This window comes from Somniosus microcephalus, chromosome 10 (genome assembly GCF_052327205.1).
Source record: "Somniosus microcephalus isolate GS21.2 chromosome 10, FLI_Smic_1.0, whole genome shotgun sequence".
NCBI classification, from domain to species: domain Eukaryota; kingdom Metazoa; phylum Chordata; class Chondrichthyes; order Squaliformes; family Somniosidae; genus Somniosus; species Somniosus microcephalus.
This window is the reverse complement of record NC_140996.1, coordinates 90373319-90401241: the sequence shown is the minus strand read 5'-3', so window position 1 is coordinate 90401241 and position 27923 is coordinate 90373319. Positions and strand designations below refer to the sequence as shown.

Genomic DNA, 27923 nt, shown 5'->3' with positions numbered 1-27923 from the left:
GGGCTGAAGAGTAGCAAGTAATATTTGTGCCAAGTGCCAGGCAATGACCATCTCCAACAAGAGTGAGTCTAACCACCTCCCCTTGATATTAAATGGAATTACCATCACCGAAGCCTCTACCATCAACATCCTGGGGGGTCACCATTGACCAGAATCTCAACTGGACTAGCCACATAAATGCTGTGGCTACAAGAACAGGTCAAAGGCTGGGTATTCTGTGGTGAGTGTCTCACCTCACAACTCCCCAAAGCCTCACCACCATCTACAAGACACAAGTCAGGAGTGTAATGGAATACCCTCCACTTGCCTGGATGGAAGCAGCTGCAACAACACTCAAGAAGCTTGATGCCATTCAGGATAAAGCAGTCCATTTGATTGGCTGCCCATCCAACATCTAAAACATCCGCTCCCTTCACCAGCACACCATAGCTTATCCAGAGCAACTTGCCAAGGCTTATTTGGCAGCACCTACTAAACCCACGACCTCTACCGCCTAGAAGGGCAAGGGCAGCAGGTGCACGGGAGCACAATCACCTCCAAGTTCCCCTTCAAGTCACACACCATCCTAACTTGAACTTCTTTCATTATTGCCGGGTCAAAATCCTGGAACTCCCTAACTAACAGCACTGTGAGAGTACCTTCACCACACCGACTGCAATGGTTCAAGAAGGCTCATCAACACTTTCTCAAGGACAAATAGGGATGGGAAATAAATGCTGGCCTTGCTAGTGACACCCACATCCTGAGAATTAATTAAAATGTACATTATTATATATTATATATATATATATATGTATATAGCTAGATAGATATGTGAGAGAGATGCCTCATGGGAGTTGTTGTTTCCATCCTACTTCTGTGGAAATACAAGACCGTTATGTACTGTAACAATTTGGTATGAGCGGTGGAAGAAATTAAAAATAAAATGATCCCCAAGTAATGCTACACTGAAAGCAAAAACCATAGATCCTTTGTGTGGGGTATAGCAAAAGAAAATAATGTAAATAACTGGGAATAAAAGATTTAGGAGCGTCCTGGAATAAAGTTATTTGCATCAGAAGCAAATTTTGTAAAATTGTAGGTAAATGTTATTACAGTTATGATTGTGAGGCCTTTATTTTTCAGCATTAGTAAGGTATCATATATTTTTACTTTGTGTTCTGTCATGTCATGTGTCATCCTGACGAACTGTATCACAGTATGGTATGGCAGCTGTAGCTCCTATGACCGGAAAGCCCTGCAGCGGGTAGTCAAAACTGCCCAACGTATTACCGGCACCCGGCTACCGACCATAGAGCACATATACCAGAAATGCTGTTTACGGAGGTCACTGGCCATCATCAAAAACCCTACCCACCCCAGCCACAGTCTGTTCGCCCCCCTGCCATCTGGGAGATGCTACAGATGCATTCGCACCCGAACGACCAGATTTAGGAACAGCTTCTTTCCCAGGGCTGTCATCCTACTGAACTCCACAAATAAACTCTAAAGCCTGCACATCTGCCAATGCACTTTATTATGTTTATGTTAATGTATTACAAGCCAAATGAATGTTGAATGTTTAAATGTCTTAATCTAAATGTACACTCTCGGGAGCCGCAAGCCTACATTTCGTTGTACTGCACTTGTGCACTAACAATGACAATAAAGTTGATTATGATTATGATTATGATGTGATATATGGCTTCAGCAAATTCACTGCATTACTGTGATGAGCAAAGCATTGTCATGCTTGGACTGAAGCGGATCATAGTAAACTTCAGATACTTCACTTCAGGTCCTGGACTACCCATGAGCAACAGCACAACAGGTCTACTAGTTTGTAGAAGCACACAAGAGGTAGCTGTAATGCTTGAGTGGTGGACTGCCAACTAGAACACCTGAGTTTGTATACCAGTTTTGACAGATTCACACTAAAAGGATGAGCTTGTTGGTATTCTGATGAAAGGTCATCGACCTGAAACGTTAACTCTGTTCTCTCTCTACAGATGCTGCCTGACCTGCTGAGTATTTCCAGCATTTTGTTTTTATTTCAGATTTTCAGCATCTGCAGTATTTTGCTTTTGTAGATTGTTGGTATTACCTGACTTGTCCAGGGAAGAAGAGAAAACTGGTTTGGCAGGGATTGTCCCCTTCATATGCCTCCTAGTATGTCAACAAAATAATAGTGTGGATAGCAGTCGCAGAGATATTTAAGGTTTGCATGTGCCCAACCTCCAGACTAAACATTGTATGGCAAATTTAGAGGCTGGGAAAGAAAAGAAATCAGACTTTAAAATACATACATTGAAGTATTTAATAAAATAAATTCTAATCCCTGTGTCTCACAGTTTGAAGACCATAAGGTATACTTACTGACCTTCCCATGGGAGGCATGACAGCTTGTACTCTTTTGCTGTTATATTTCACACTTGGGTTGCAGCACACAACAGGCTTCAGCAGTTGTTTATTGATTGTGACAGCCAAGCATCTGACCACGTATTCAGTAAGGACTCTCACAATTTAGAGAAGGAACTTGCTTCTTCTTAGAGAGATGAGCGCTTTCTATTGTTTTAATCTCAATGGGAAGGGCGAGGGTAGTAAAAGAAGATCCACCGAATGGAATTTGGTTGGTATTAATTGGTCATCCTAGATTATTGATTTATTTTTGCACTCCATTGAAACTACTGGCCAGATGTGATACAAATATTAACTCTTAGATTGCCAGCAGCCCCAGGGAATCATGTGTTCCCAGAGTCAGCTATTTCTTTCTGAGATTACAGTCCACACACTGTAGTACTGAGAAGTTCCTTGGTGCTGCAGTATACACATATTACTATTATGTTGCTTAGTAGCTTTCTTACTGTAACACTGATGTTATAGCAATGGAATATGCCCTTTAAAACAATTCTAAGTAAAAACTAAAATGTTTTAATAACTTTTTGTTTGCCTCCCTTTTTCACTGTTTCCTCTTGCTTCTTCTTCTTTCTTCCATATCTACTTTTTAAAGTTAGCTGATCCTAGTCAAGGTGGCAAGAAGGGCACCGCAATTGTCTTCAGCCTCCCTGTACTGGAGCGGGAGGAAATAAGCCAGAGTTGTTATTCCATTATGTGATGACTTTAGCTAGAAAGTGGGTGTGCATGTTAGTTGAGGATGGGATTGGGATCAGTCGTGATGACCCCCATGGTCAAATAGACTGTCTCGGCTCACACATGAAGAATGACCACTTGGGTTAGGTACTTTTCATCAAGCCAGCACCTTCAGAAGAGGAGAAAAACATTGGAGGGACTGAAACGACCTGTTAGAATAGAATGATACAGCATAGGCCCAGCAGCGCCTATATTTCTTGAGGAGGCTGAAGGGATGTAATCTGTCACCCCCGATCCTCTCTACCTTCTACCGCTGCACTATAGAGAGCATCCTGACAAACTGTATCACGGTATGGTACGGCGGCTGTAGCTCCCATGACCGGAAAGCCCTGCAGCGGGTAGTCAAAACTGCCCAACGCATTACCGGCACCCGGCTACCGACCATAGAACATATATATCAGAAACGCTGCCTACGGAGGGCACGGACCATCATCAAAGACCCTACCCACCCCAGCCACAGTCTGTTCGCCCTCCTACCATCTGGAAGACGCTACAGATGCATTCGCACCCGTACGACCAGATTTAGGGACAGCTTCTTTCCCAGGGCTGTCATCCTACTGAACTCCACAAATAAACACTAAAGCCTGCACATCTGCCGATGCACTTTATTCACTTTATTATGGTCATATTTATGCTAATATACATGTACAAATGTATGTTGAAATGTCCTAATCCAAATTGTACACTCTCGGGAGCCGCAAGCCTACATTTCGTTGTACTGCACTTGTGCACTAACAATGACAATAAAAGTTGATTTGATTTGATTTGATTTGATTTGATTGATTAGGAGGCCATTTGGCCCATTGTACCTATGCCAGCTCTTTGAAAGAGCTATCTAATTAGCCAACTCACCTGCCCTTTCACCATAGCCCTGCAAATTTTTCTCCTTCAAGTATTTATCCATTTCCCTTTTGAAAGTTATTATTGAATCTACTTCTACCACCCTTTCAGGCAGTGCATTCCAGATCATAACCATTCGTTGCATAAAAATATTTCTCCTCTGGTTCTTTTGCCAACCTTTCTGCCACTGTAAACAGTTTCCCATTATTTACTCTATCAAAACCCTTCATGATTTTAAACAACTCGATTAAATCTGCCCTTATCCTTCTCTGCTCTAAGGAGAACAACCCCAGCTTCTCTAGTCTCTCCAGGTAATGGAAGTCCCACATCCCTGGTACTATTCTAGTAAATCTGCTTTGCACCCTCTCTAAGGCCTTGACATCCTTCCTAAAGTGCGGTGCCCAGAATTGGACACAATACTCCACTGGGGCCAACCAATGATTTATAATGGTTTAGTGTAGTTGCCAGGTTTATCCCTCTCCCCTTTTTTGAACAGGGGTGTAATATTTGCAATCCTCCAGTCCTCTGACACCACTACCATATCTAAGGAGGACTGGAAGATTGTGGCCAGAGCCTTTACTATCTTCACCCTAACCTAGGATGCATCCCAGCCAGACCAGGTGACTTTTCTACTTTGAGTGATGCCAATCTTTTAAGTACCTACTCTTTATCTATTTTTTTCCTATCCCATTTATCTACCTCCTCCTTTACTGTGACATTGGCAGCATCCTCTTCTTTAGTGAAGACAGATGTAAAGTATTCATTTACTACCTCAGCCATGCCCTCTGCCTCCACAAGAAGATCTTCTTTTTGGTCGATAATCGGCCCCACCCTTGCTTTGACTAACCGTTAACTATTTATGTTTATAAAAGACTTTTGAGTTCCCTTTTATGTTAGCTGTTAATCTATTCTCATACACTCTCTTTGCCCCTTGTATTTCCTTTTTCAGTTCTCCTCTGTACTTTCTGTATTCAGCTTGGTTCTTTACTGAATTATGAGCCTGTCATTTATCATAAGCCTCCTTTTCTGTTTCATTGTAATCTCTATATTTTTAGTCATCCAGGGAACTCTAGCTTTGGATGCCCTTCCTTTCCCCCTCAAGGGAATGTGCCTAGTCTGTACCCAAACTATCTCCTCTTTGAAGGCCTCCCATTCACATTTACTGTTTTTCCATGCTACCACCATTCTGCCATTCACTTTGAAAATCTATCAATGACTGGCCAAGAATTGGCACCAATTCAGACAGTGAGGAGAATGAATATGAAATGTTTTGACATGGTTGTCTGTACCACAGCATGAGTGTGCGCCACTAGGGGAGGACAGGGGAACTTGTTAAACATTTGGCCTGGTCACGTGGTTGAAGCCACCATGTGAAACATGTTATTTTAGGCTGGAATTCAGAAGTCTGAAGCAACCATAAAGATAATTTGGCTTGATGTGGCAAGCTTGCTAAAACATGACGCTATTATTTTCTGGAACAAAACATGCAGCGATTATATCACAAGCATTAATATTTCAGTGTGGTTATCTTTGTACATTAGCAACATAGTATGTGCTCGCCATTCTTATTTGCCATACACACGGCTACCAACAAACCAATGGATGCAAAACTGATTCAGACACCCCCATAGCTTTTCAACTTGTTATGAAAGAAAGGCATACAGATGTATATATCCTGAAATGATCTGGTTGTAAAAACTCGCTGAGCTTCAAGCTTGTATTTTGTTGCATTTGATGAGGTATTTGCTATAAAATATATATTGACTATTGCATGGTCTGGTAGCCTAATGTCAATCATCAGTTGATAAACATGCAGTCATTAAAGCTTTAGTTGGAACATCAACCTGAATTAACTGCATAGTGAGTAATAATGCTGATGATGTTTGCCAGGACAGCAATAGTCAAAATAAAACCACCCCACCAATTCCAGGGGATAAAGATAAATACATGGGAGCAATTTCATGCAAAAGTTATAAACAGTTTTTATTTCGTTCTCACGGTTTATGATGCTATCAGAACCTCAATATTATATTGTTCCAGGCAGTCGCCCTCATGTATACATTTTCTATGTAACAGAAGCTCGCACCTTCTCATTGCAGGACACCTACTAATGGTTGTGGCCTATATATCTCGGTTTTCGAAGCTCGAAAGCACCAGTTATTAACATTTCAGGTGAGCCAACAAGTGACCTCCGTGCCTTAGGAAAAGGGGTCGTGTTTTAGTCATAAAAGCAACAACAGGACGTATCGGAAATAACAAGGCGGCTGTAAGGTGAGATAATGACAACGTTTAAAACGAGCTTAATGGACTGTAATAGATTTCAAGTCTAGAAAGTATCCAAGACATGAATGCTTTGAAATACTGGTCTCTCAAAGTGGAGCCTTTCTTTCTGTCCGGGTCTGCTGCCTGCGTCTGTCGCCTGCTCTTCCGTCAGATTACCATTCGCTCGCTTTGATGACCTCCACGAAACTGGATAAGCCGCCCTCTGAAAATTATTGCGAAAAGACTATCATCATTGTTATGAAGTTGTGTGTAATTATTGTATAAATCTATGAAATACCTGAACCTTTCATAAGATCACACGAAGGCGAGATTTTTTTCTGTAAACGCTAAAATCTTGGAGTGTAAACAGAATCGCCAGCATTTCCGGGTTAGCTTTTACTGGATTGCTGCTTCTTGTCATTTCACTGGGTTCACTGAACCGGAAATCTACCTATGTAGTTTTCCAAAAGCTGGTTCATAGAGGCTTGCCTCACCTGTCCATAGTTGAACTAAACTTACTCAGCCATTCTCCGATCGTAAGTCTTTCCATTCGCTCTCTGCTTTTTCCCTCTCCCTATCTCCCTCTCTCCCATATATACATATCTCATTAAATCTCAATGCTTTCCCTCAAAGACTGCAGTGAGTTTTTGCGCTGGAATTAGATCACGGTTAAATAACATCACTGAGGAAACATTTGAATCATTTTAGAAGACAAGTGCGAATCTTGTAAACAGGTTTCATAAAACTGCATGTTCTTAAAAATTAGATGTATAGCTGAAATGGAAACAAAATGCAGGGCTGTAGAGAAAGAGCAGGGGAGTGGGACTAACTCTCTCAAAGAGCCAGCATAGGACCGATGGGCCGAATGGCCTCCTTCTGTGCTGTAAGATTCTATGAATTCACCTTACCATCCATCCAGTTATAAAACATTTTAAGTAATCCAGTTATAATACATCTTAAATAATGGTGTACATGAAACTCTGGCAATATAGAAAGAAAGACTTACATTTATACAGCGACTTTCACGACCACCGGACGTCTCAAAGCGCTTTACAGCCAATGATGTACTTTTGAAGTGGAGTCACTGTTGTAATGTGGGAAAGGGCGTGTTTTCTTTTATTTCACACTGTATCACTGAAACGGGCTTGTTAAGAAAGTTTCCATCTGACCAGCCCACAGGTCTCGGCGTTATTAATAAAGATTGTAGGCTGTCAAAAATCATCTTTCAATTTAGCTGGAGACTTCGATTCTGTGCGAACAGGCTCGTTTCAGTTGCGCCTCCTTTTGATTCCTGAGCCATCTATAGCAACTTTATTTGAAGAAATCCAAGTTGGCATTGCATTTCGGCACCGCATCTTCACAATCGCTACTACGTGTATTGATTTTATCAAAACATATTTAGGATGAATACAATACACAGCTAAATTATGGAATTACTGTCCTTATTAGCAGAACATAGAACAACCGTTTATACACACACCAGCGTATTTTGTCATAATCACTGGGAAATAAAACTAATTTTGAATTGTACTCTAGTACTATGTGCAATTACATTGAAACAGTAACCCTCATGATCAAAGCGCACCAAAACCTAACAATTCACCAGTATATCACAAACCTTTTGTTAACTGTCTGCTTTGATTTTTGATCTATCTCTGTATCAATCTGTCACCGATTTTCAAGAAAAAGTATATTGATTATATTGACCAGCCAAAGAAATAATTGAATTGGGGACAACATTTGACCAAAATTAAATAACAATATCACACACTGAATCAACATTTGGCTAATCTGAATTGTAAAAAGTGTTATTGTGTACATAGAAATGCAATATCTTACCAACAAAATGCTATCCAACGGTTTGGGACGGCCCAGTGTTATTCTGACGGGTGATAAATATTAATTTATAGTCCCCCACTTTGCATAACGAATGCATTGCGGGACATTGTAGGAAAATGGCGAATTGCCATTTAATGGGTTTATGAGTTTGCTTTGAAATAGACTTTTGGATCTTGCGCGATATGTAACCGATACTATTCCGGTATCTCACGGAGCAGTTACATTGTAGATCGGACGCAGTGGTGGTATTTCCTATGTCTTTGGTTACGCAGTGCTGCCAATTCTTCTCGTTTTGTGGGTCATAGTGAAAGGGAAAGATCAGACACTGAGCAAATCTACTATTTCCTGTACGTTTGAGGCTAAAACCTAAACGGTAGCCGGAAAACAGATAAAAGTAACACTTCTGCTGATCTACATCAGAAAAAGAAATCATTTAGCTTTTCGCCTATTTGTTGTGTTTTGAAAATTTAACAACCAAATTCGATAATAAAGAAAGCATCAACGGACGTGAATTTGTGTTAACTAATTTCACCCCACGCGTCCTTTGCCACGGTCTCAATATGGCACATATATTAATACGGTTCTCACTTGTCCGGGTTTTGGATCAAGTTGCAGCCCGTATGTCGCACACGCTGGAGAAACAACAGGAAATTCAGTGTAGACAAGTTTTTGCAAACACATTTCGACTGCTGTTGGAACTGAATTTATTCAAACTAACGTGAATGCTGCAAGATAACGGGTTATCCTAGTTGATGGACCTGCAAACAAACACGCCGGTCTTTACTTCGATTTGCATTTGTTGCATTCGCGTAACTGGAGAACCTAACCGCTTCTGAAAGCGCATTTCCCCTCCCGCCGATCTATGTTATTAATTACCAAAGGGCAGAAACGTTTCACCGACTTGATGATCACCGTGGAAATTGCCACATAAAATTCTGCAGTAAACGTGTCGACAGCTGTAGTCGTTAGGGGTGATGTTGAAAGGGTTTACGATCGTTTCTAATGCTTTGCTGTTGTTGGGAGACACGCGTGACGATTTCTGTTTAACTCATTTATTCTCAGTTCGGTGGGCGGGATAAGCAAACGCCCAGAATATAACTAAAAGTCTATGCTGTTGTAATTTTAATTTATCGATAAATGGAGTATGATCTTGATACTTTGAAGGAAAATGTGGGCATGTTATCCATCCATTCATTTATCTATCACCCCACTTGGTAATAGAATGTTGCTACTTCTAAACTATTTTTGTGTTTAAATTGACCTCTCCCCATTAAAAATACTGAAACCAACATGGAAATAGGGTTAAAGCGACACTCTAGATAGAAAAGCATGCATGGAGGGACAATAAAAATGAACACAAATTGGCGTCTGTTGAGGGGTCTGACAAATCCTGGCTCTTTGCTTTCTATATAATCGCCTTAAATATGCGAAAACTGGGGATATTTTCACAAGTGTCGATTCAATCTGCTGAGGGTTAATAAGGATAAACCAGGATTCACGATGGATTTATTTAAAAAGCATGTCTTACCTTCAATTCATTATTAAAAGTTATTTATTGTCATTATACAGTTTAGAATTGTTTTTATCGTACTCTGTAGCTACTTTTTATGCGAGTTTATTATTTTTTATTTGGAGGTGAGAGGAGAATTCAAATTTGGGCAATGCACCTGAAAACAAACAGGAATGTTGTCCCGTATGCTTGCTGAGAATTTGTCGCCGTTTGAGATGATTCAATCACTTGTACAATATATAAACTAGCTCATTCTGATCAGATTGGACACTTCATTTTTTGTTGCTTGATTTCCTTAGTACGAAGTTCATTTAATGTCACAATCGAGATTCACCATTAAACTCCAAACCCGTTTAAAATAAATTGGATTAATCGCTAAGGGTTCCGGACACTCGGGTCACGTAGCTGTAAATTAGATTATGTCTGGCGTCTTCAAAATTTGTTTGATTTATAAAACTAACACGCTATTAGCACCTTTTTAGTCTTTGAGATTTAGATACAGACCATCCGTATGGAGCATATATTATTTGGGACCTTTGTCCAGCATGTCTATACTTGCATTTTCCACCAATTGTATACTTACACTTTTCCATTAATTGTGCACTTACATTTCCACTAATTGCACACTATATTTTCCATTAATTGTACACTCATATTTTTCCATTAATTGCACACTTACCCTTTTCCATTTACTCAAAATGTCGTATTAGTATAGAGATTTGGAAGAATTATTACTGCATTAGAGCAATTGTGCAAGGGCTTTGTGGCAGAAACTGATGAAATGGCCGTACCATCAGCTTTTTCTAAATCTGCTGTTCATTGTTGGATGCCTATTTTAATGTTCCATGGTAAATAAACCGAACAAACAAACTTATTTCAAAGACAATGTTGCCCCTTAAGAAAATATTGTCCTAAACTCAATGTATTCAGGGCTCTGATCTCTTACAGGAATAATTTAAATATTGCACGTAGAAATTGCTTCAAAGTCTGGATTTCAGTTTTTGCTGACGATTAGTCTCCACGAACTTCAAAAGTTACAATACTAAATCATCTCAGTGGGGTTAAATTACCCCAAGAAGCTAAATGTGTCGATCAAGTCAAGACAGTCTTCATAACATTTCAATGATAGGTGTAAGAATCGAAAAAAAACACGTTTACCGTGACAGTGAATTCGCCGCGAGAGTGCCTCAGGACTTGCAAGGCGGTAAGACCCAGAGTCATCGCGGGGATATCTGGTGAACATTTCAGATTTAATCTCTAGTGGGCGCTGTTGATCCATGAAAAAGACTAAAGTCAGTCGGATCCTGGCTGGTGCCTCACAATATCATACCTTGACATCACGGCATCTAATGCCCAGCCCAGCCCCAGCCGTTTCATTCCTTAAACACAACACGACTGCATGGAATTGCAGCAAGTCAACGGATGGTGCATAATTGATTACTTCTAGAGTTAGATGCAATAGTTATTTAACTCTAAAGTGAATGTTTCTCAAGAATTAGACTTTTCCCCTTCATTTAATTCGTGCATATATGAAACCTTGCATCTGCAGTCGGTGCCTTTTTCCCCTCCCCCAATGCAATGTTACAGATTTGGACAGTTAGAGAACATTTGTCAGGGAATCATGTTGAACTTTATTGCAAAGTGCAAACTTTATCAGTTTATTGAAGTGATGGTGAGTGCAGTGGACTGCGGGTATTCTCCCCGCCTCCCATCACCACCTAAAATCAGACGATAATGAGATTTGTGCTAAAACGCATTCCTTCCCATTATCAAGTGCAAATGAAATAGTGTGAGGGTTTACACAGAAACGCTGCAGTTATGTTTATTTGCTCTGTTTTATTTGGTTACCTGTGCTGTTCGACTGGCTGCTAACAATCTCGCTCAGCTCAGCCTTAATCGGATGAAACAATAACAATGGAGGGGGAAGGCGTTGATTGACGGCTCCTGCGACCAATGAGAGCGCGACTTTGCCTGTCAGTCAGGTGGAGCGGCGGCTGCAGGTGGCCGGATGGACCAATGAACGGGGGCTCGCTCTCACGGTGGGTTGTTGGGAGGTATATAGCTTTCTTGCAAAGAGCTGGCTCATCACGTCCTGGATCGTGAAAGTGACCAAGTGGAGCGCAGACCGAGACAGGAATACACACACACATAAAACACACACAGACAGAGCGCGCTTGTATGCACATCGCTCCGTACTTCTGTTAACCTATCGGGCAGATTTGGAAATCGCAAACAGCAAAGATTAATTAGACAGAGAGAGAAAAAAAGGTTTGCAGCTGAAAATTTTGGCTCATTCTGCTGTTGCAATGCAAGCAAGTGCCTAGATGCAAAAAGAGTTGCAGCGATTTACAGTAACACGGGGGGAATGAGGAGGGCAAGCGGCCGAGTGTGAGACCGAGTGCCCCGCTCTGCAAACAACTCCACTGGATCAGCAGCGACTGGAACGCGAGAGTCCATTTCAAGTTTCGGCGAGGCAGAGGCTCGGATCAAAAGTGTGCTTTTGGGAAAGGGATACCGTCCAGACATTTGAGAGGAGACGCACCCAGGACGAAGACACGCGATAATATTTATACCTATATTGTCGGAGGACGAAGTGAACGGTGATGATGGCAATAAGGAACTCGCTTTGGAAATACTATTTGGGAGTTGTGTTCGTTTTATGCAGGCTGGCTATATCAAACTGTGAAATTTTGGCACCTATATATTGGAATTCCTCAAATCCCAAGTAAGTGAAACAACTGATGGTCTTGGTCAGGCTCAACACCTGCAACTTTGATATTTTATTTCTCATGTTCTAGATACACACAGCACGGTACAAGGTGGAATTGACTTGATCGCAGCCCCCGTCCCGATCTCAGTGTTATTGTAATCACAGAGGTGTAATAATCGACACACTCGTGCGATAAATTCTATTTAACTAGGTCCTCCTGTAACTGTCGGAGAGACTTGAGCAGTTCCTGAGGATTCAGCCGCGGTTGTTTGTTTGTACAGAAGCCGGACCGAGACCGCGATCAGCGGGGATCTCGGGGACTCAGTTGCGAATTGCTGGCCGCCGGTCTAATGTAGACGCAGGTTTTTGTAATATTACAGCCTTTGATATATTGAAGGTGTTTTTATGTGGTGGGTGGTAGAGACGGATTTTACGAGCGGTGCGAAATTAAAATACCCCGGTGTCTATATGGACTCAGCCTCTCTGGGTGACCTCGGCTGGGAGAACAGGAATGGGGAGGTGGCGAGATAGAACCAGGAGACACTCGGGTCGCAACAGAGACCGTGTCGAGCTTTTGGGGGGAAAAAATCCACACTCAACAGACGTGCATCTTAACCCCAGAGCGATTTATATTCTAAGCAGCAGCCGAATAGACAAGGAAGCAGGTGGCGTTAGTATAGGGTTCGGTGCTAATGTTCGGGAGGAAGCGCTTCTACCTGTCAGTGTGTTGGATGAGACTCTGCAGCCAACAATAAGCCTGCATTCGAGGCTTTGCCGAAGTTTTTACTGCAAGGCGAGTCTCTCCAGGAAATCTAATCAGTTATACAGGTTTTATTTCCTGAATTATCCCAAACCCAAGTTATAGTTGGTATAGAAAAGCAAGTGCGGGGAAATCGCCCCGATAATTTCTGCATTGAGACACACGCGCTATTAAATGAACACTGTATTTAAAGCCAAAAATAAAAATGGCTATCCCCCCACCCCAAACACCTCCTTTGTTCTGTTTCAGAAATTATAATTTGAAACTCATTGCTCCGAGTGCAACTGGTGCTCGTGCTAAAATAAAAAGAAAGCAAAATTTTAAAAATATATAAAAACTATGAATTGTAATTTACCCCAACATAAGCCTGTACCGCTGTCAACCCACCCCCCTCGAGATGAATGATCCTTTCAGGATTCTGTTCGCAGTCTATCACTTTAACGTAAAGGAAAAGCACACACACAGTTAAAACTGTGTTCGCCCGTGAAGTGTGTTGTCTATGAATCAGCTTCTTATCGGAGTTGTGTTAAACCTTTCGTTTGGAACTCAATAAGCAAATGTTTGTTTAAAGTGTTAGAGTAAATGGAGTGTCCCAGCTACCAAAAACTGGTCAAGATAAGAAACTTGATGACCAATGTAAATCTGCTCAGCTTTGCTCCTTTTTTTAATTACTCAGACCTTTCCTGCCACATCCCTGAAAAGTTTAGTTCACGATCAGCCTCACTCAGGCAGGATTTAAAGTTGCTAGGGAATCTTCCTGGGCAATTTTGCACCGGTTTATAAATTATAGCACATTTAAAAAAGTGTGTACGAACATTTTTTAATCATATATTTGAATTTTAACATAATTACTTAAATTCTAAAGCACCACGCTGCAAGATGCAGTGCAACTTTTAATGCTGCCTGTTTGGTCAAGGCTGATACACGTTCGCTTACAAAGGCAAAGTGAAAAAATAAATATTTCCGCGCTACAAATGGCGGGATATCCAAATTGCCTGTAAGAGTGCGAAATGTAACTTTGTTTGCTTCTGGGCTCTGTCTCTTTGTCAAGAGCAGACTCTGGAGGTTATTATGTGTTTTCTTTATATAAAAAAAACATTCACACCACATAAAACTGCGAGTTAGTGACGGAGGAGGTGCCGCTGGAAAAGGCTGCTTGTTCCTGTAAATCAGGGATCGATGGAGTTTAAACCAGGTTTGGATTAGATTTAGGGACAGAATAAAAAACTGGAAAATTGATTGAGAAATCACATTACAGCCTCGCCATTTATCTTCAGCCAAGTGACACTTTCGTTCAATAAAAGTTACGTCAATTTTCTTCCGCACGTTGGAAAGAAAAAGTTGTGGAAACTTGCTTTTAACGCACCACATGTTCCAAATAAAAAGTTCATAAAATCCAGAGGACGGGCTTATTCCCTGGCCCCAGACTTTATAGAACGTGATCTCATCTTAATTTAGGAGTCGGCCGGCAGGTGTGAACCTTTTGCTCAGTGCTTGGGTGGGAGAAGATAGTCAATTTAAAACTTAAGAACATATTGCAAGTGTTCGAGTGATCGCCAATGGAGAATCTATTTCTCAAGGAAGGGAAACATTTCTCGCTCTTAGCACAGCAGCCGTCCAGCCGCTCTCCGACACGTTCAGCTATCTCCTCGGCTATTTACCGGAGTCTTACTTCAACAACTCGACTTAGAATGGGTTGCAGAAGTATCCCAGTCAGCAACCACTAAAAGGGATAAAAAAGTTGCGAGGAGATTTTAGATGAATCATTCTCCAGTCTCCTCCAAGCGAGCACCGTCATCCCATCCACCGCTTCCTTTGGGACAACAGCAACAGGTTAATAACTATACTCAATGGTTAAAGATACATAATCACCAAATAGAGAAAAATACAACTTCTGGTGCAGAAAATGCTTGAATCAGTCGAGCATTGTATCCAGTTGTTCGGTTCTGGGGCATCCTGTGCGAATTAAAACATTTGGTTACAGTGCGCTCTTGAAAGATTTTAGATCTTAAAATGATCATCATAGCCAGCCGTGCAAACCTGACGGATCAAGTTGGTGCTTGCGGTAAACCTGATAATATTCTCAAATTCTCTCCTAAAAAAACTGACACACATCCTTTAACTCGGGTTTTTTCTGACCGATAGGTAATCAGATCTTGTATGGCATTACGTTTGCGAAATTTAAAGTTTGCCCAGCATTGGTATTTTGCGGTTAAATATTAATTTTGCGGCATAGCGCTTGAGCGGGTCTGAATATTTGTCCATTTAAACAAGCTGTAATGTTTAATATATCGTTCAACTTAGATATACAGTATTGTTAATGTATCGGTGGCAGTGTTCATATCGATCTACAAAATAAAAATACCAAACTTGGAGCACAACAAACTAAATTGGCAGTGTTTTCTAATAGCTGTAGTCAAGAGGGAAACAAAATAGTAGAATATTGCTGAATTAGAAATTCTGGGGCTAGTTATTAAATAATGAAAAAAAAATGGAAGACTTCTAATGAAAAGCGAAGGGAAATTTCAGTCAGATGATCGAGGTTTATTTCTGAAGTGCAGCTCTTTAGCTCACTACAGGGGAGAGATGCAAATCTCGGCAATAGTACAATCCTACAGAGGTCACTCTTCAGATGCTGAAAGCAGCCAACCCCTTCAACAGGAGTTCGGACTCAATAGCTGTCTAGCCATTTTTCCTTGTGGGTTATTGATATTTTCTCCGTTTCGAAAATTTTATTTCCTACAAGTCGGGGTGAAAAAGGAATTTGTATTCTGTAATCGTTGCCAGATTGTGCAAGCATTCTGGGACAATTTAACAATCTGAATGGAGTAATCCCATCAGAATAATTGGAATATTGCACCTGATGGTACATTACCAGTATTCTTGTTTTCAGGTGAGAGACTTTGAGTGGTTTATTGCATTGATCAAAGCACCACCATTACTAACCAACTACCTTTAATATATGCAGGAGACATAGGGTGCCAACCTCCCAGGATTGCCCCCAAGTCTCCAGGAATTAAAGATGAATCTCCTGGACACTGCTGCCAGCAACCCAGGAGAAAAATCACAGGGGCATAAAAAATGTGTGTTTTTCTCTTTTTCTTTGAGCACTTGCGTTAATTAGTTATTAAAATATTGGAGATGGGGAGAAACGGCTGTTTGACCGGGTGGGGTGGTTAGAGGTGGGAAGTCATCTCACCAAACCTCCAGGAATACATCCAAACCAAAGTTAGCAAACCTAAGGAGACAAAACTTTGCTTAGAAGTTACTGCATTTTCGCTATGCTGTGCATCTGTTTACAAGGGCCTGCTTCAAGGTGGCCCTTAAACTGCCTGACAAGGGCGGGCTTGTCAGATCTGCGCAGTCTGCTTTGCGATGTGTCAGAAAGTGTCTTCATGCATTTCAGGGAACTGATCCTTTTCTACAGCTCATTGGTTTGATGCAATAAAATCTCACCAGAGAATGTCCATGTAGTATGTTGAGATTAATGAGCATCCTGTTCATAGACAGGAGCATTTGCTGAAGTATAGGTTCATTGCCTGTTTGCTCACAGTGAGGAGAGAAGGGAGCATTTTTGCTAGCTTGCTGTAATGTTACTCAAATGCTTTTACTGTATTTACAGGAAGCATAGATCAATCATTGTTAAATTCACTAATGCATGTAACTTATGTTATGTGCTCCTTTTTATCCCTATATACTAGACTATCTTGCTAGATTGTTAGCTCTGTAACTCTTGGAACTCAAAGGGATGGAAGTAGAATTCATATTTTCAATCAGTGATAAGATCAGGTGATTTATTCCATAAAATAGTAGGACAATGTGTATAAAATTAATTTTAACAAATCTCTCCCCTTCCAAAAAAATCTGTCATGAAATGGTTTTTAATTTTACTTATGAGGGTTTACAGCAAATTATTTATCACTTTGTCCCCGGGTTATATTCTTTCCCTTCAGTTCTATCTCATCATAAACTTAATTGCCTTATCACAGTAACAAAGGTGCAGTCTTATGCTTATTCATGAGCACTGGTAATATTATGCAGTCAATGACAATTAGAAACTAAAGAATTGTTGTTGGCATTTTGGTGAGCACTGCACTGGGGGCTGTACTTACACAGTGGTCTTGCGCACATTTACTGCCCTCCAATTGATGCTGCTTGCTCATTTTTGCAACAAATCTCTGTTGCAGTAAAACCTCAGGATATGGGCAGAAATTTCATAAATAATTGGAACTGTTTGACAATTAACATTTTCCAGATATACAAGAGTACAAAAAAGTTAATTTTCAAATAACATATATACAAAGAAACATATTTATTTGGTGAGGAGTTGTTGCCCATAAATAACCATAGAAAGATCTGAATTTTTCATTCGCCTTTTCATCACTACTTGAAAGCAAATGATGCAAGTCTCAACAGTATAGCTAGTTATTCCATTTACTTGTGTTCATAATGTACTGAAATAGACCATATTATTGTATTGATTATAGAACCATGTAAATTACAGCACATATGGAGGCCACTCGGCCCATTGAGTCTGTGCTAGCTGTTCAACTGGATCTATCCTAATCTAATTTCCCTATCCTTTTCTCATTTCCGTAAAAATTCTTTCTTTTCAAATGCTTGTCCAATTCCCTTATAAATAATGCTAGAATCTCTATCTCAATAGTTACTCATGCTAAGGCATTCCATGTTCTAATGACCATCTGTTAATACATATTCACTACTTACCTTTTTTGTTTCTTTATTGATAATCTCGAGTCTGTTCCTCTTTATCCATTCGCCAGTTAGTGAAAAGTGTCTTTTTATTACTCACCCCTTCCCAAAACCCTTCATAATTCTGAAAATCTCTGTTAGATCCCCCTTTTAATCTTTTTTGTACCAGTGAAAAAAGCCTCAATTTTTCATTCTCATTCCTAGTATCATTCTTCACTGCACGTTTTCTGTGGCTCTAATATCCTTCCTGTCATGGGGGAATGATAATAAAGATGCAGCTCTTATGATCAGGAATTATTCTTTTGTATTTCCCTTGTTGATAGAAGTTTTTCCTGACAAAATATATTTCTATTGAAATTCTGTGGGCTACCAGGAAGTAGATTAACAAAGAAAACTCAGTGACAAAATCATTCTGTTCTGACCAAACAAGAGGACTGTTTTGTTATATGTGGTAAACTATAATTATTCATAATTTCAGAAAATAATAATAAATGCTAAATCATTGGAGTCTTTAGGAACGATAGCGTGCTTTTAAGGTGAGAGTTTTGTGAGAGGTCTGTACAGATACCATTACTGGTATTGCTTCTGAATCTGGTTTGATTGCTTAAGTTAGCAGTAAAATGTGTTTCTTTTTCTAATTCCTGTCATGAGTAGTGTGTTTAGAGGATGCTGTGAAATTTGTTGGGAAAGGTTGTTGTTTGCTCTGTTCAATCTCAGTGCCACAATTCTCTGTCTGAAAGAAATTCAGAGATGAGAGTAAAATATAATTTCTACCAATTTCTGTGCACAGCACATTTTACCACAGCCTGTTTGTTTAGTTCAAATCATCAAAGGTAGAGGCAACACCCTTGATACTCCTCGATAAAAGCATAATAAACCTAACCGCAAAGGAAAAAGACTAGTCATTATGTTAGACAAAATATCCCAGCTATTAGTCTCCTTGGAGGCTGGGGACCGTGAACAGACAGTAGCAGCTCATGGCACACAGAGCATGAGGAATGGAAATGTCGACACTGGTGCTGAGCAGAAAGACTGTGCTTTATGCTCACATACCCAGAATGGCCAGGCAATGGATTTAACTTCATTAAAAAGCATGTCACTTTTCAGAGAGAGGACAGCTCTCAGATGACAAGTTATTCCATTTGCATTTTGAAGACACATCAGCATCTGCGTTATTGAGGCTTTCAAAATTCATAGGCATAATTTAAACAAGAGTGTGCTGTGCACTGATGTGACTATTTGATGGCAGAATGAAATACTGAGATTTGATTTTAGGTCAATGAACATATTCTCAGTTCACGGCCAGCCACCTCAAATAGCTCAAATGATTCATTCCTGGCAGTTGTATGTTTACTGTTAAAACAGAGACAGTTTTCCTACTATGCAGTAGAATGTTTATTAATATTATTGCATTGTCAGGCTCCTTTGATGGCTTGGTTCAGTAGGTAAATTCAGCACACAGTGTGATATAGAGTCAACTGATGTCACCTGGGATGGCAGTGGGGGTGCTACAGTTAGTTTTTGTGCCCCTAAGCTGGGGAGGAGAAACAGCCAGGGTCCAACTACTGATGGCCCCCGTTGGAAAGTGCGTGTGGGAGGTGAGCAAAGATCAGATTGTCCAGGTTTCCACTTGAAGAAAGGTTATTTCAGTATGTCACCAACTTTAATGACCACATCCTATCCACAACAAACTACAGGTAGCCTCTTTTCTGTGGGTGGAGATGTGTAAATTCACTTTCGTAAATATTATAAAGTTCTGCAGATATATAATTATTTAAAACATTTAAAAAATGTCAGGTGGTTTAAGGATCTTTAGAGCCAAACCTGGTTTGAAAATGTACTGCACACTTGTTTCTAGTTACTTGAGAAAGATCCTTTCTTTGCCATCTTGATTAAATAAAAGTTCCAGTTCCGACTGCACCCAATCTTTTCTCTTAATTGAATTTAGATATGTTGCTTCATTAATAAGTTGCTTAAAGTCCAAGGGTGTTGCTGGACACGGAACACATTGATATAATCAGATTTCAAGAACAGAAAGACTCAACTTCTGCATCGTGACAACTGCAAACATAAATTATATAAGCCTGGGAATTAAATTGTGCAATATTATCATATGAACACTTAATGGCTTAACATGCTTGTAACAAATTTATCTGTCTGCAATATTAAGGGTGACATTAAACTGTATAAAATAAGCAGGTTAATGCCTTTGTTAAAATAGGAATTTGATATGATTATGTTGCACATTCATAGAGCAATATCTCAGGAGAGAATTTATAGGGTCCTGTTACTAAGTTTGGGGAAACCTCTATTAGTTAGCCCCAAGGATTAACCTTATGCGTCAGCGCAGTTTTAAATTAAATAGGACTGATGAGCCCTTTCAAGCATAATAACAAAAGAAAATGCTGGAAAAACTCAGCAAGTCAGGCAACATCCGTGGAGAGAAATTTGAGTTGACGTTTCGGGTTTGACCCTTCTTCAAAACTGGAGAGAAAAGGAACTAGGGCCCTTTCAAGCAGATCATTCAGTGCTACAAACTGGTCTCATTGTATTAAACATTCCTTTATTTGTAGGTAAACAGGTACATATTGACTGCATTTTGAGTAGGCCCTAGAATTAAGCACTGCATTTATATCTGGGCACATCTTGTTTTAGTATTTGGGAAGAGGAAAAAGGAAGAAAGATCTTGCATAAGTACAAATGCCTTATGTGTGCACTTCCACAAAATTCTATTAAACAAATTGAATATCTATGGATAAATTGAACCAATAGAAGTAAGAGCCTTGTTTTTTTTTAAATTGAGAAGGCTTTAGTTGTGTTCCAGCAGGAACCACCATTAACCAGGAAACGCGGCTTATGCATAATGGTGCAATTTTGCCCCCTCCTTCTGGTGTCACAACAGCATGTGATAGGATGGGTATGTGATTAGACTTAAAACAGTACATAATTGTCTTGATGTCTTTAATGCTCTTAAACTGAATGACAGGTCTCCAATTCCATGACGATTTGTGTCTGCTTTTAGAAAGTACTGCTATGCTTATTAAAACAAGGCTGATATTTTATTGTCAGGAGAATTTTAAGTTGTTACATTCCTATGAAGAAATCAATAATTTGATAAAAATAGATTGCTACAAAGTACTGTACATGGGAATCAGCAGGGAATGTTAAGAGAAGTCGTAAATACCAATTAAAGGAGTATGACAAAACAAACCTGTACTTGCTAACAGCAGTGGCATTGTTGTGGTATGTGTCCCATGTCCTTGCCTGTAAAATTGCATGATAATGTAGAAGGTTCAGCTGCCTTAAAGCAAAAAAAAATCAAGCGAAGCCTGTCTCCAGACTTTACTCCCCCACTCTCATGCTTAACCCCTGAGGAATTTTAATTTTGGCAAATATGCAAACCTATTTCTCAATCCTATCTACCTCCAGATCAATTGTGGGAAAGGTAGTGCACCCAATTGCTTATTGTCCCGTAAGGCAGATCTGTATACATTAAGGGACGAAAATATGTCCAGTTGCGCCGTTTGACTGTTGAGCTCTCATCGGAAAGGAGATTATTTTGTCCTCTTTTATCTTGAGGGATTTCCATATAATTTATGTATCAAATTGTTGATTAAAATTATGCAATATTAAAGGAATCTAGACATTATGGTGTTTGTGTGGGTGCGGATCATCTTATAATTTGTTTTAGCTTACAAAGGAGAAAAGTAACAAAGAAAAATGCAACTTCTGTGGCTTCATTGCAGAAGTTAGGCCAGGCAAAAACTGTATTTTTGATGTTGGATAATTTTGTGCATAAGTAGTGCCAGAAAAACATAGGTAATGACAATAAAGTCGAGGTTTTTCCTCATAAACTGGTCTACCATGATGTACTGTGTGTATCACAAGCCTTTTGTTGCGGTTTTATATTTCAAAGTTCAACACACTCAAAGCTGGATATTTATGTGCAAAACCTGCAGAGCGGAAGAGTTGACAAACAGGTTCCCCGAACCACTGAGAGTTAAGTAATAATCTCCCTTGGATGTGTTTTCTCCCCTGAATATCCTTACAGACCCAAGCTACAATAAGTCAATTAAATGCATTCTTTTTTTCTGTAATTAAACTTCAAGTAGGATTGAGAAATGTTTATATATTTTCCAAAAGTAAAACTGCACCCAGTTTCCCTAACACAAAAGCAAAATACTGCGGATGCTGGAAATCTGAAATAAAAACAGAAAATGCTGGAAATACTCAGCAGGTCAGGCAGCGTCAGTGGAGAGAGAGAAACAGAGTTAATGTTTCAGGTTGATGACCTTTCATCCACTGCATCCAGTTTCCCTATGTTGATGTGCATATTTTTTGATATGGATTTGACTTGTTTGACACATTCAATATTTTTTGTAGATGCATCCATGTGTTTTCTTCAGAGAGACCTCTTTCAAGTGTGGAATATAAAATTAAGAGAAAGCCATAACACAATCTTCTTTAAAAGGAAATCAGCCTTCAAGTTATTGACAATAAAAGGATTACACTGCAGATCAGAGCAGTAATGTAAATCAAGGGACTGAATAGAAAGAGCCGGATCTAGCACGATTGAAATAAACAGACACAAAGAAATCAGCTGTAGTAATCCGATCGTTTCTAAAGGAAACCACCGGTCTATTCCTTTCTGATAAATAGTACAGCAAATGCACCTATTTTATATACAAAATATAAGCAGGAACCAGGGGTTACCAAGGCAACATATAGATTTTGTTCATGTCCAAACTGACACATCTATCATTGTAATTTGAAAAGGAAAGGAGGGAAGCAGTGTTCAGAGCTATTGAGCATTTTACTATATAAGAGCAGGTTAGGATTAGGATATATAAAAGGCCTGTATTTTTTGGCTTGGGATGGAGGATGGTAAAGAAAAGTTGCTCAGTTCTTGTTCATTCATTGTGTGTAATATGAAAAAGGTAGATTTAATTTGGGGCTTTATTGAAGTCCTGTATGCCTAAAGCCCCAGATTGTACCATGGGTTAGTTCGGAGGCTTTTTTAAAAACTCCTGGCCCAGCAGCAGCTATTCGGTCGGATTAAGCTCACTTTGAGATTGTTTCTTTCATCTATTTGTGCCACAGACAGGAACATGCTGAGTAGCAACAGAACGCAGGAGGATTGGTGGGGTGAGGTTATCTGAAAGGAAAACAGAGCGCTTTTGATGCAGCCATCTTTCAGGCACAGGCTTTGGTCTCACACTCCATGAGAGAGGCAAAGATAAACAAGCCACATTGTTCCTGTACTGCTCTGTTAACTATGTTCCTCCGAGTGCTGCTTCTTACCCAGCAGAACTAGCCTGATCTTCAGTATCCAAGCCAGCCATTTCCCACCATGATCCCAATAAGTATATCCAGCTGGCCTTCTCTCAGTCTCAGGAAATCAGGAGAAAGACTAAATGAAGTATCAAATGACAAATGCACAATCTTTCATAAAAGGAATTTAAATTCTGTACAGAGGAGATTGTGGAGATGGGAGAACGCTAGAAATCCCTGCATGAGCAAGATGGTTTCTTAATTTTTTTGCTTTTCAAGAGCCAGTTGTATTTGGAAAAGGGTTAAATTTTGAACCTGTGCTCAATCCTGAAAAGGCTTTGGCATAAAAGGGCAAGTGGAGCCGAGCTTTGGGAGTACCTTGGGGTCTCTCCAGGTGCAAGCAAGTGACAACTGTTTTATTGGCTGCTAGTTAGTTTATCAGCAGGACAGATCCATTCTGTGCCATTTGGAAGGAGGTTTTCAGATTTGGACTTTTAAATGATAACAGAAGTGATTTTCTTGAAGAAGATTCATTTTTACAATCAGGTTTCAAATAGCTTCTGTTAGTGAGAGTCTTAATGAGGTTCTGATGAGTTTTCAAGGTTTCTGTGTCACTCTGCACATGCAAAAAAAGGTCGAGAAAAATTGGGCACATTTTGTTTTGCCAATAATCTTCACCAGTTTTTTCCACTGCCTCCCTGTCACTCCTCTCCTGAAGGCATTGACTCCTTCTAGAATTCAGTGCTGTTCACCCTCCAGTATCTCACTCAAGTGGCTATTATTCACCTGTGAGCCTTGTCAGTGAGTAGCCAAGCTTGATTTGTCCTGACCCAATGTCCACTCAGGCAGGGGAGGGGGGGGGGTGTCAATGGATGGTGATTTGAAGCTGGCTGATTTTTTTCCCCCTCCCGAACCCAGAGACACCGAAACCAATTGCAGCACCCTTAACTGCACTACAACTGGGATCAGCAAACTCAGCACAGGCTGAGGATCAAAGTTGGGATCCTCTTGTTCTGTATGTCCCAGCTACTCGTCGAACAAACTCACTAAGTCAATGTCAGAGCTTCAAATGTTTTTACCTGAAGGCAAAACAATCTCAAGAAGACATGTAACCTTAATGCCACTCTGTTAATTACAAATATGGATAGAGCAAGCTGTTTAGAATATTCTGATTTGCTCATGGAGAGAGATGGTAGTATAACTGTAGTTCAAAATGAAAATTAATACAAAACAATTTGTGTAAACATTTTGCCAGATTGCAAACTGAGAGGCTGAAATTCTTCCATTTGGTCAATGTATTCAAATTTAGAGGTTCGTGAACAATGGTGGAATCTGGGGCGGAAACGCTAACAGATAATTTGTCTGTGTTTAGCACTTCTGACGATTCCTAGCATTCCAAAAATGGATCAATGAACCTTAGCAAAAAGGTAGGTGGAAAAGCATTTTGTGCTTGTGAAGTACGTTATTGGAGAAATCACTCAGTCTTCTACTTCTGTGCAGAAAAATCAAAAAAGGGAGTATTTTATTTGATATCTTTGAGCTGAACAGAGGGGGCATATTTCATCAAAGATTTGCTGATGAATTATCATCAAAGATGCAGGTGGAGGCATAGTTATAGATTTAGTCTGTTAGCTAGAAATGAGACATTTCACATACTCTGGGGGAAGAGAGGAAATTAAACAAAAGAAAACTTCCAAAAAATGTTGATAAGCCAGTTAGCAAATTGCTGCTTGCTGATTCAATGTTGAAGGCAACTTTCCTCAGTGGCAGATAGAGATTTCTGAAGGTGGTGGTGGGGGGTGGGGGTGGGGGGTGCAGGGGTAGGGGGTGTGAGGGATTAAAATGAGGTTTCTTTTCTAGGAAGGCTTGAGGTATAACTTCCCTCTCCCTCTCCCCAGAAAATTATGACGTGTGTTGACACTTTATTTGCTGCATTTTCTAGCATTTTAGAACTCAAAGCAATTGTATTTTCTCACAATTCATAAACTATTACCTTCCAAGTCTACAGCAACTCCGATAAGTTAATTTGCACCATTATATAGAAATTTAAACCCCTCACATCATTTAACATCAGTTAATTTTTAATATATTTCTCAATGTGCTTTTCTCATAACAAAACACACTGTAATTGTCTAGTGATACATTAATTCCATCCAGCAGCTTCTGAATTATTTCTTCTGCATCACTTACTCTCTTGATTGCATTTGTTCTGATGAGTCCCTAGTATAGCCAGGTTTCAAAGCTGTAGCTTAAAACCTTGGCATCTAAACACCAAATGTAACTTATTCAGTTTGTGAGACTGGGACCTTATTGCAAATAATTAATTTTATATATCCAGACACATGGCTAAAAATATTTATTTATACAAGTTAGTTATGCAAATACATTTTCATTTACAGGGGAAGGAAGATCCAGGGAAAATAGAAAGCAGATTCAGTTTCTTACCAGCATGGAGACCTTTAAGCCAGGTCTCCCTCTCTGCTAGGGCACTAAAAGGACAGTAAAGGGTTCAGCTCTAAATGCACCTCCAGTGAAGTTATGCAATACGGCGGGATAAGATCTGAGGACATTTCTGGCCTTGTGTCTTAAAGTTGCATTACTGAATATACAAAATGTGTATGAAGGTTTAAATTGCACTTTTGCTGAAAAATGAATTATGCCACTTAAAATATTAAAATTCAAAAAGGCAGTTATCTAGAATCAGTTACCAGAGTCAAAAATGGATGATTTTTGGATAAAAATTCTGATGTGACCACTCCTGGCCCACAACAGGAGTGCACATCTTAAACTTGCACACTTCCAGGCCAGGATGCTGCACTAAAATGAATGGATGGAACATCACAGGCCTTGAATGTACAATTTTGTGATATGAGCTCCCTGGCATGTCTCAGGAGTGGCTGAATTGGAATTTTTTATCTCCTTATATCTACCGCATGTGAGTATTGACAAGAGGAATGGGAAGCTAAGCACAAGCAGTGTCTAATGGGTAGATCAGTATTTTCATTGCTGGCCTTCAGCCCTTTTCTACTATGTTTACACACTCCATAGCAGGATGAACAAACTTTGCTCACATTTATGTTGATTCAGTGGCGCATGAGAAATGATGAATAATCATTGTTGGGTGTGGATTGTAAGTAGCTGATTACTGCTACTTTTCATCTTCAACCTTGCAGGCAGAGTCTTGTGTGCTGAGGGGGCTCATATCGGGAACCCGGGCATTGGTCCGCCAATGGATGGAAAGTCATGGGCACTGTGCTTAATGACTCAATCTGTGCTCCTGGTGGGTGAGTCTCGGTGAGGGGAATGTTAAAGCTGAAAATTAGCCCCTTGACTTTAACCCCCCAGAGTATCAATGCAAGGTGAAAATGCAATCTTCTTTGTCTAAGTAGCACCTGGACTGTAACTGTTTGCCTTTCTCTGTTAAACAAAAATAAAGACATTTAAAACCATGAAAGTTAAAATTGTGAAGTTCCAGAGAAATGCATTTCTTGACTGGTTGGATGAATTCTTCCTGCACTAACTCACCATCCACTGTGGAACCTCTTTCCGAAGTCCTCTTTAATCTTCACTCATCAATATCAAAGGTTCCTTTTCCCAGTATGATGCTTGAAAACATTGTAACACCTATCCTTTCTCTTTTGAGCAAATCACATCCTTTGCATTAACCTTATTGACTGTGTTTGGTCAGGGGCAGCTCACAAGGTATTTGCTTTATAACAGGGAGCAAGCCACGATAAGTATCAAAGCCAGTCCTTCTTGAAATCCATGTATGTGCCTATTATTAGCAGGCCAACTTGAAATTGCCATAATCTTGGAACAGCCTTGGAGCAAAGGTTACAATGATCACCAACAGAATAACCCCAAAGCTCTGTTTGATTATCCTCATCAAATATATCATTCCACACAATTGCTCCATGGTCTTGTCAAGGAAACAACAGAGATAAAATTATGTTTGTGGCAATGCTATCAGTGATGGTCCTTTTTTTTAGCCCAAAATGGGTGATTTGAGTGTGATACCTGTATAGTTTGGGTTGTTGATAGCATCTGCATGTTATCAGTTACAAAGAGCTGTTTAAACTTGGCATTTACAGTATCCAAAATCTCCAGTCACCTTTCAGTAAAACAGTTTACATGTTATTCTGGCAAGTGATCTGATATGAAACAATTCAGTACAGTACATTTTTAAATCATCCACATAGAGTATATAAAATTCTTACTGTTATTTGTACCAAGAACAATGTTATAAATCTTTAAAAACTGTGGCTTAGCTCATGTCTAATTTACTCTTGTATTTAAAGCAGAAATGATCATTCATGTTTTAAAGCTGGGTTTCTCAGTGTTGAAGGCAGCATCAAGTAAAAGTGGTACTGAGAATACCCTGCCCACTTTAAGTATTACCCTGCCATTCAAAGACTTTAATGTAAAATGCAAATGGTTTCAAACATTAATCTCAGAGAACCAAAACCCTCAGTGAGTATCTAGCTTCAAGCATTTGGTCTTTATTAAGCAGATAAACACACCAAAATAAACAGTTTGGTTTAGTAGAGCAATTTAAGAAAGTGTCTTGTGGGATTTTAGGAGGAGTAATGTCTGTGTTTATCTAGGAGCATTTAATAGTTTAACTTCTTTAGCCACATTAATTGATTTTTGTCTTGCTGAATAATCCTTGTTGCAATATTAATTTGTATAAATGATTTATATAAGTACATTCTTTTGGATTTTGAGGTCTCTTTGTCTCGCCACTGGAAATTAATTTGTATCCTAACCGTTGGCAGTCGATGTATGGAGTAATTGTATCGTAACTCAACAAGGTAAACACAGAGCCATTTCACTCGCTACCACTTTACAGTGTAGGACTTGGGACCTGTGCCAGACTGCAGCTTGTAGGA

General features: G+C 39.8%; 1 protein-coding gene across 2 annotated transcripts in view; it reads left to right on the top strand.

Annotated features, from left to right (window-relative positions):
- The first annotated feature begins 11660 nt into the window (after positions 1 to 11660).
- Positions 11661 to 27923, top strand: part of LOC147111570 (ephrin-B2-like) — a 56688-nt gene continuing 40425 nt past the window's right edge. For both annotated transcript variants that reach the window (XM_085998637.1, XM_085998636.1), the window contains exon 1: positions 11661 to 12305. In XM_085998637.1, the coding sequence (XP_085854763.1) occupies positions 12184 to 12305 (122 nt within the window). In that variant the 5' untranslated portion in view covers positions 11661 to 12183. The remainder of the gene's footprint in view (positions 12306 to 27923) is intronic.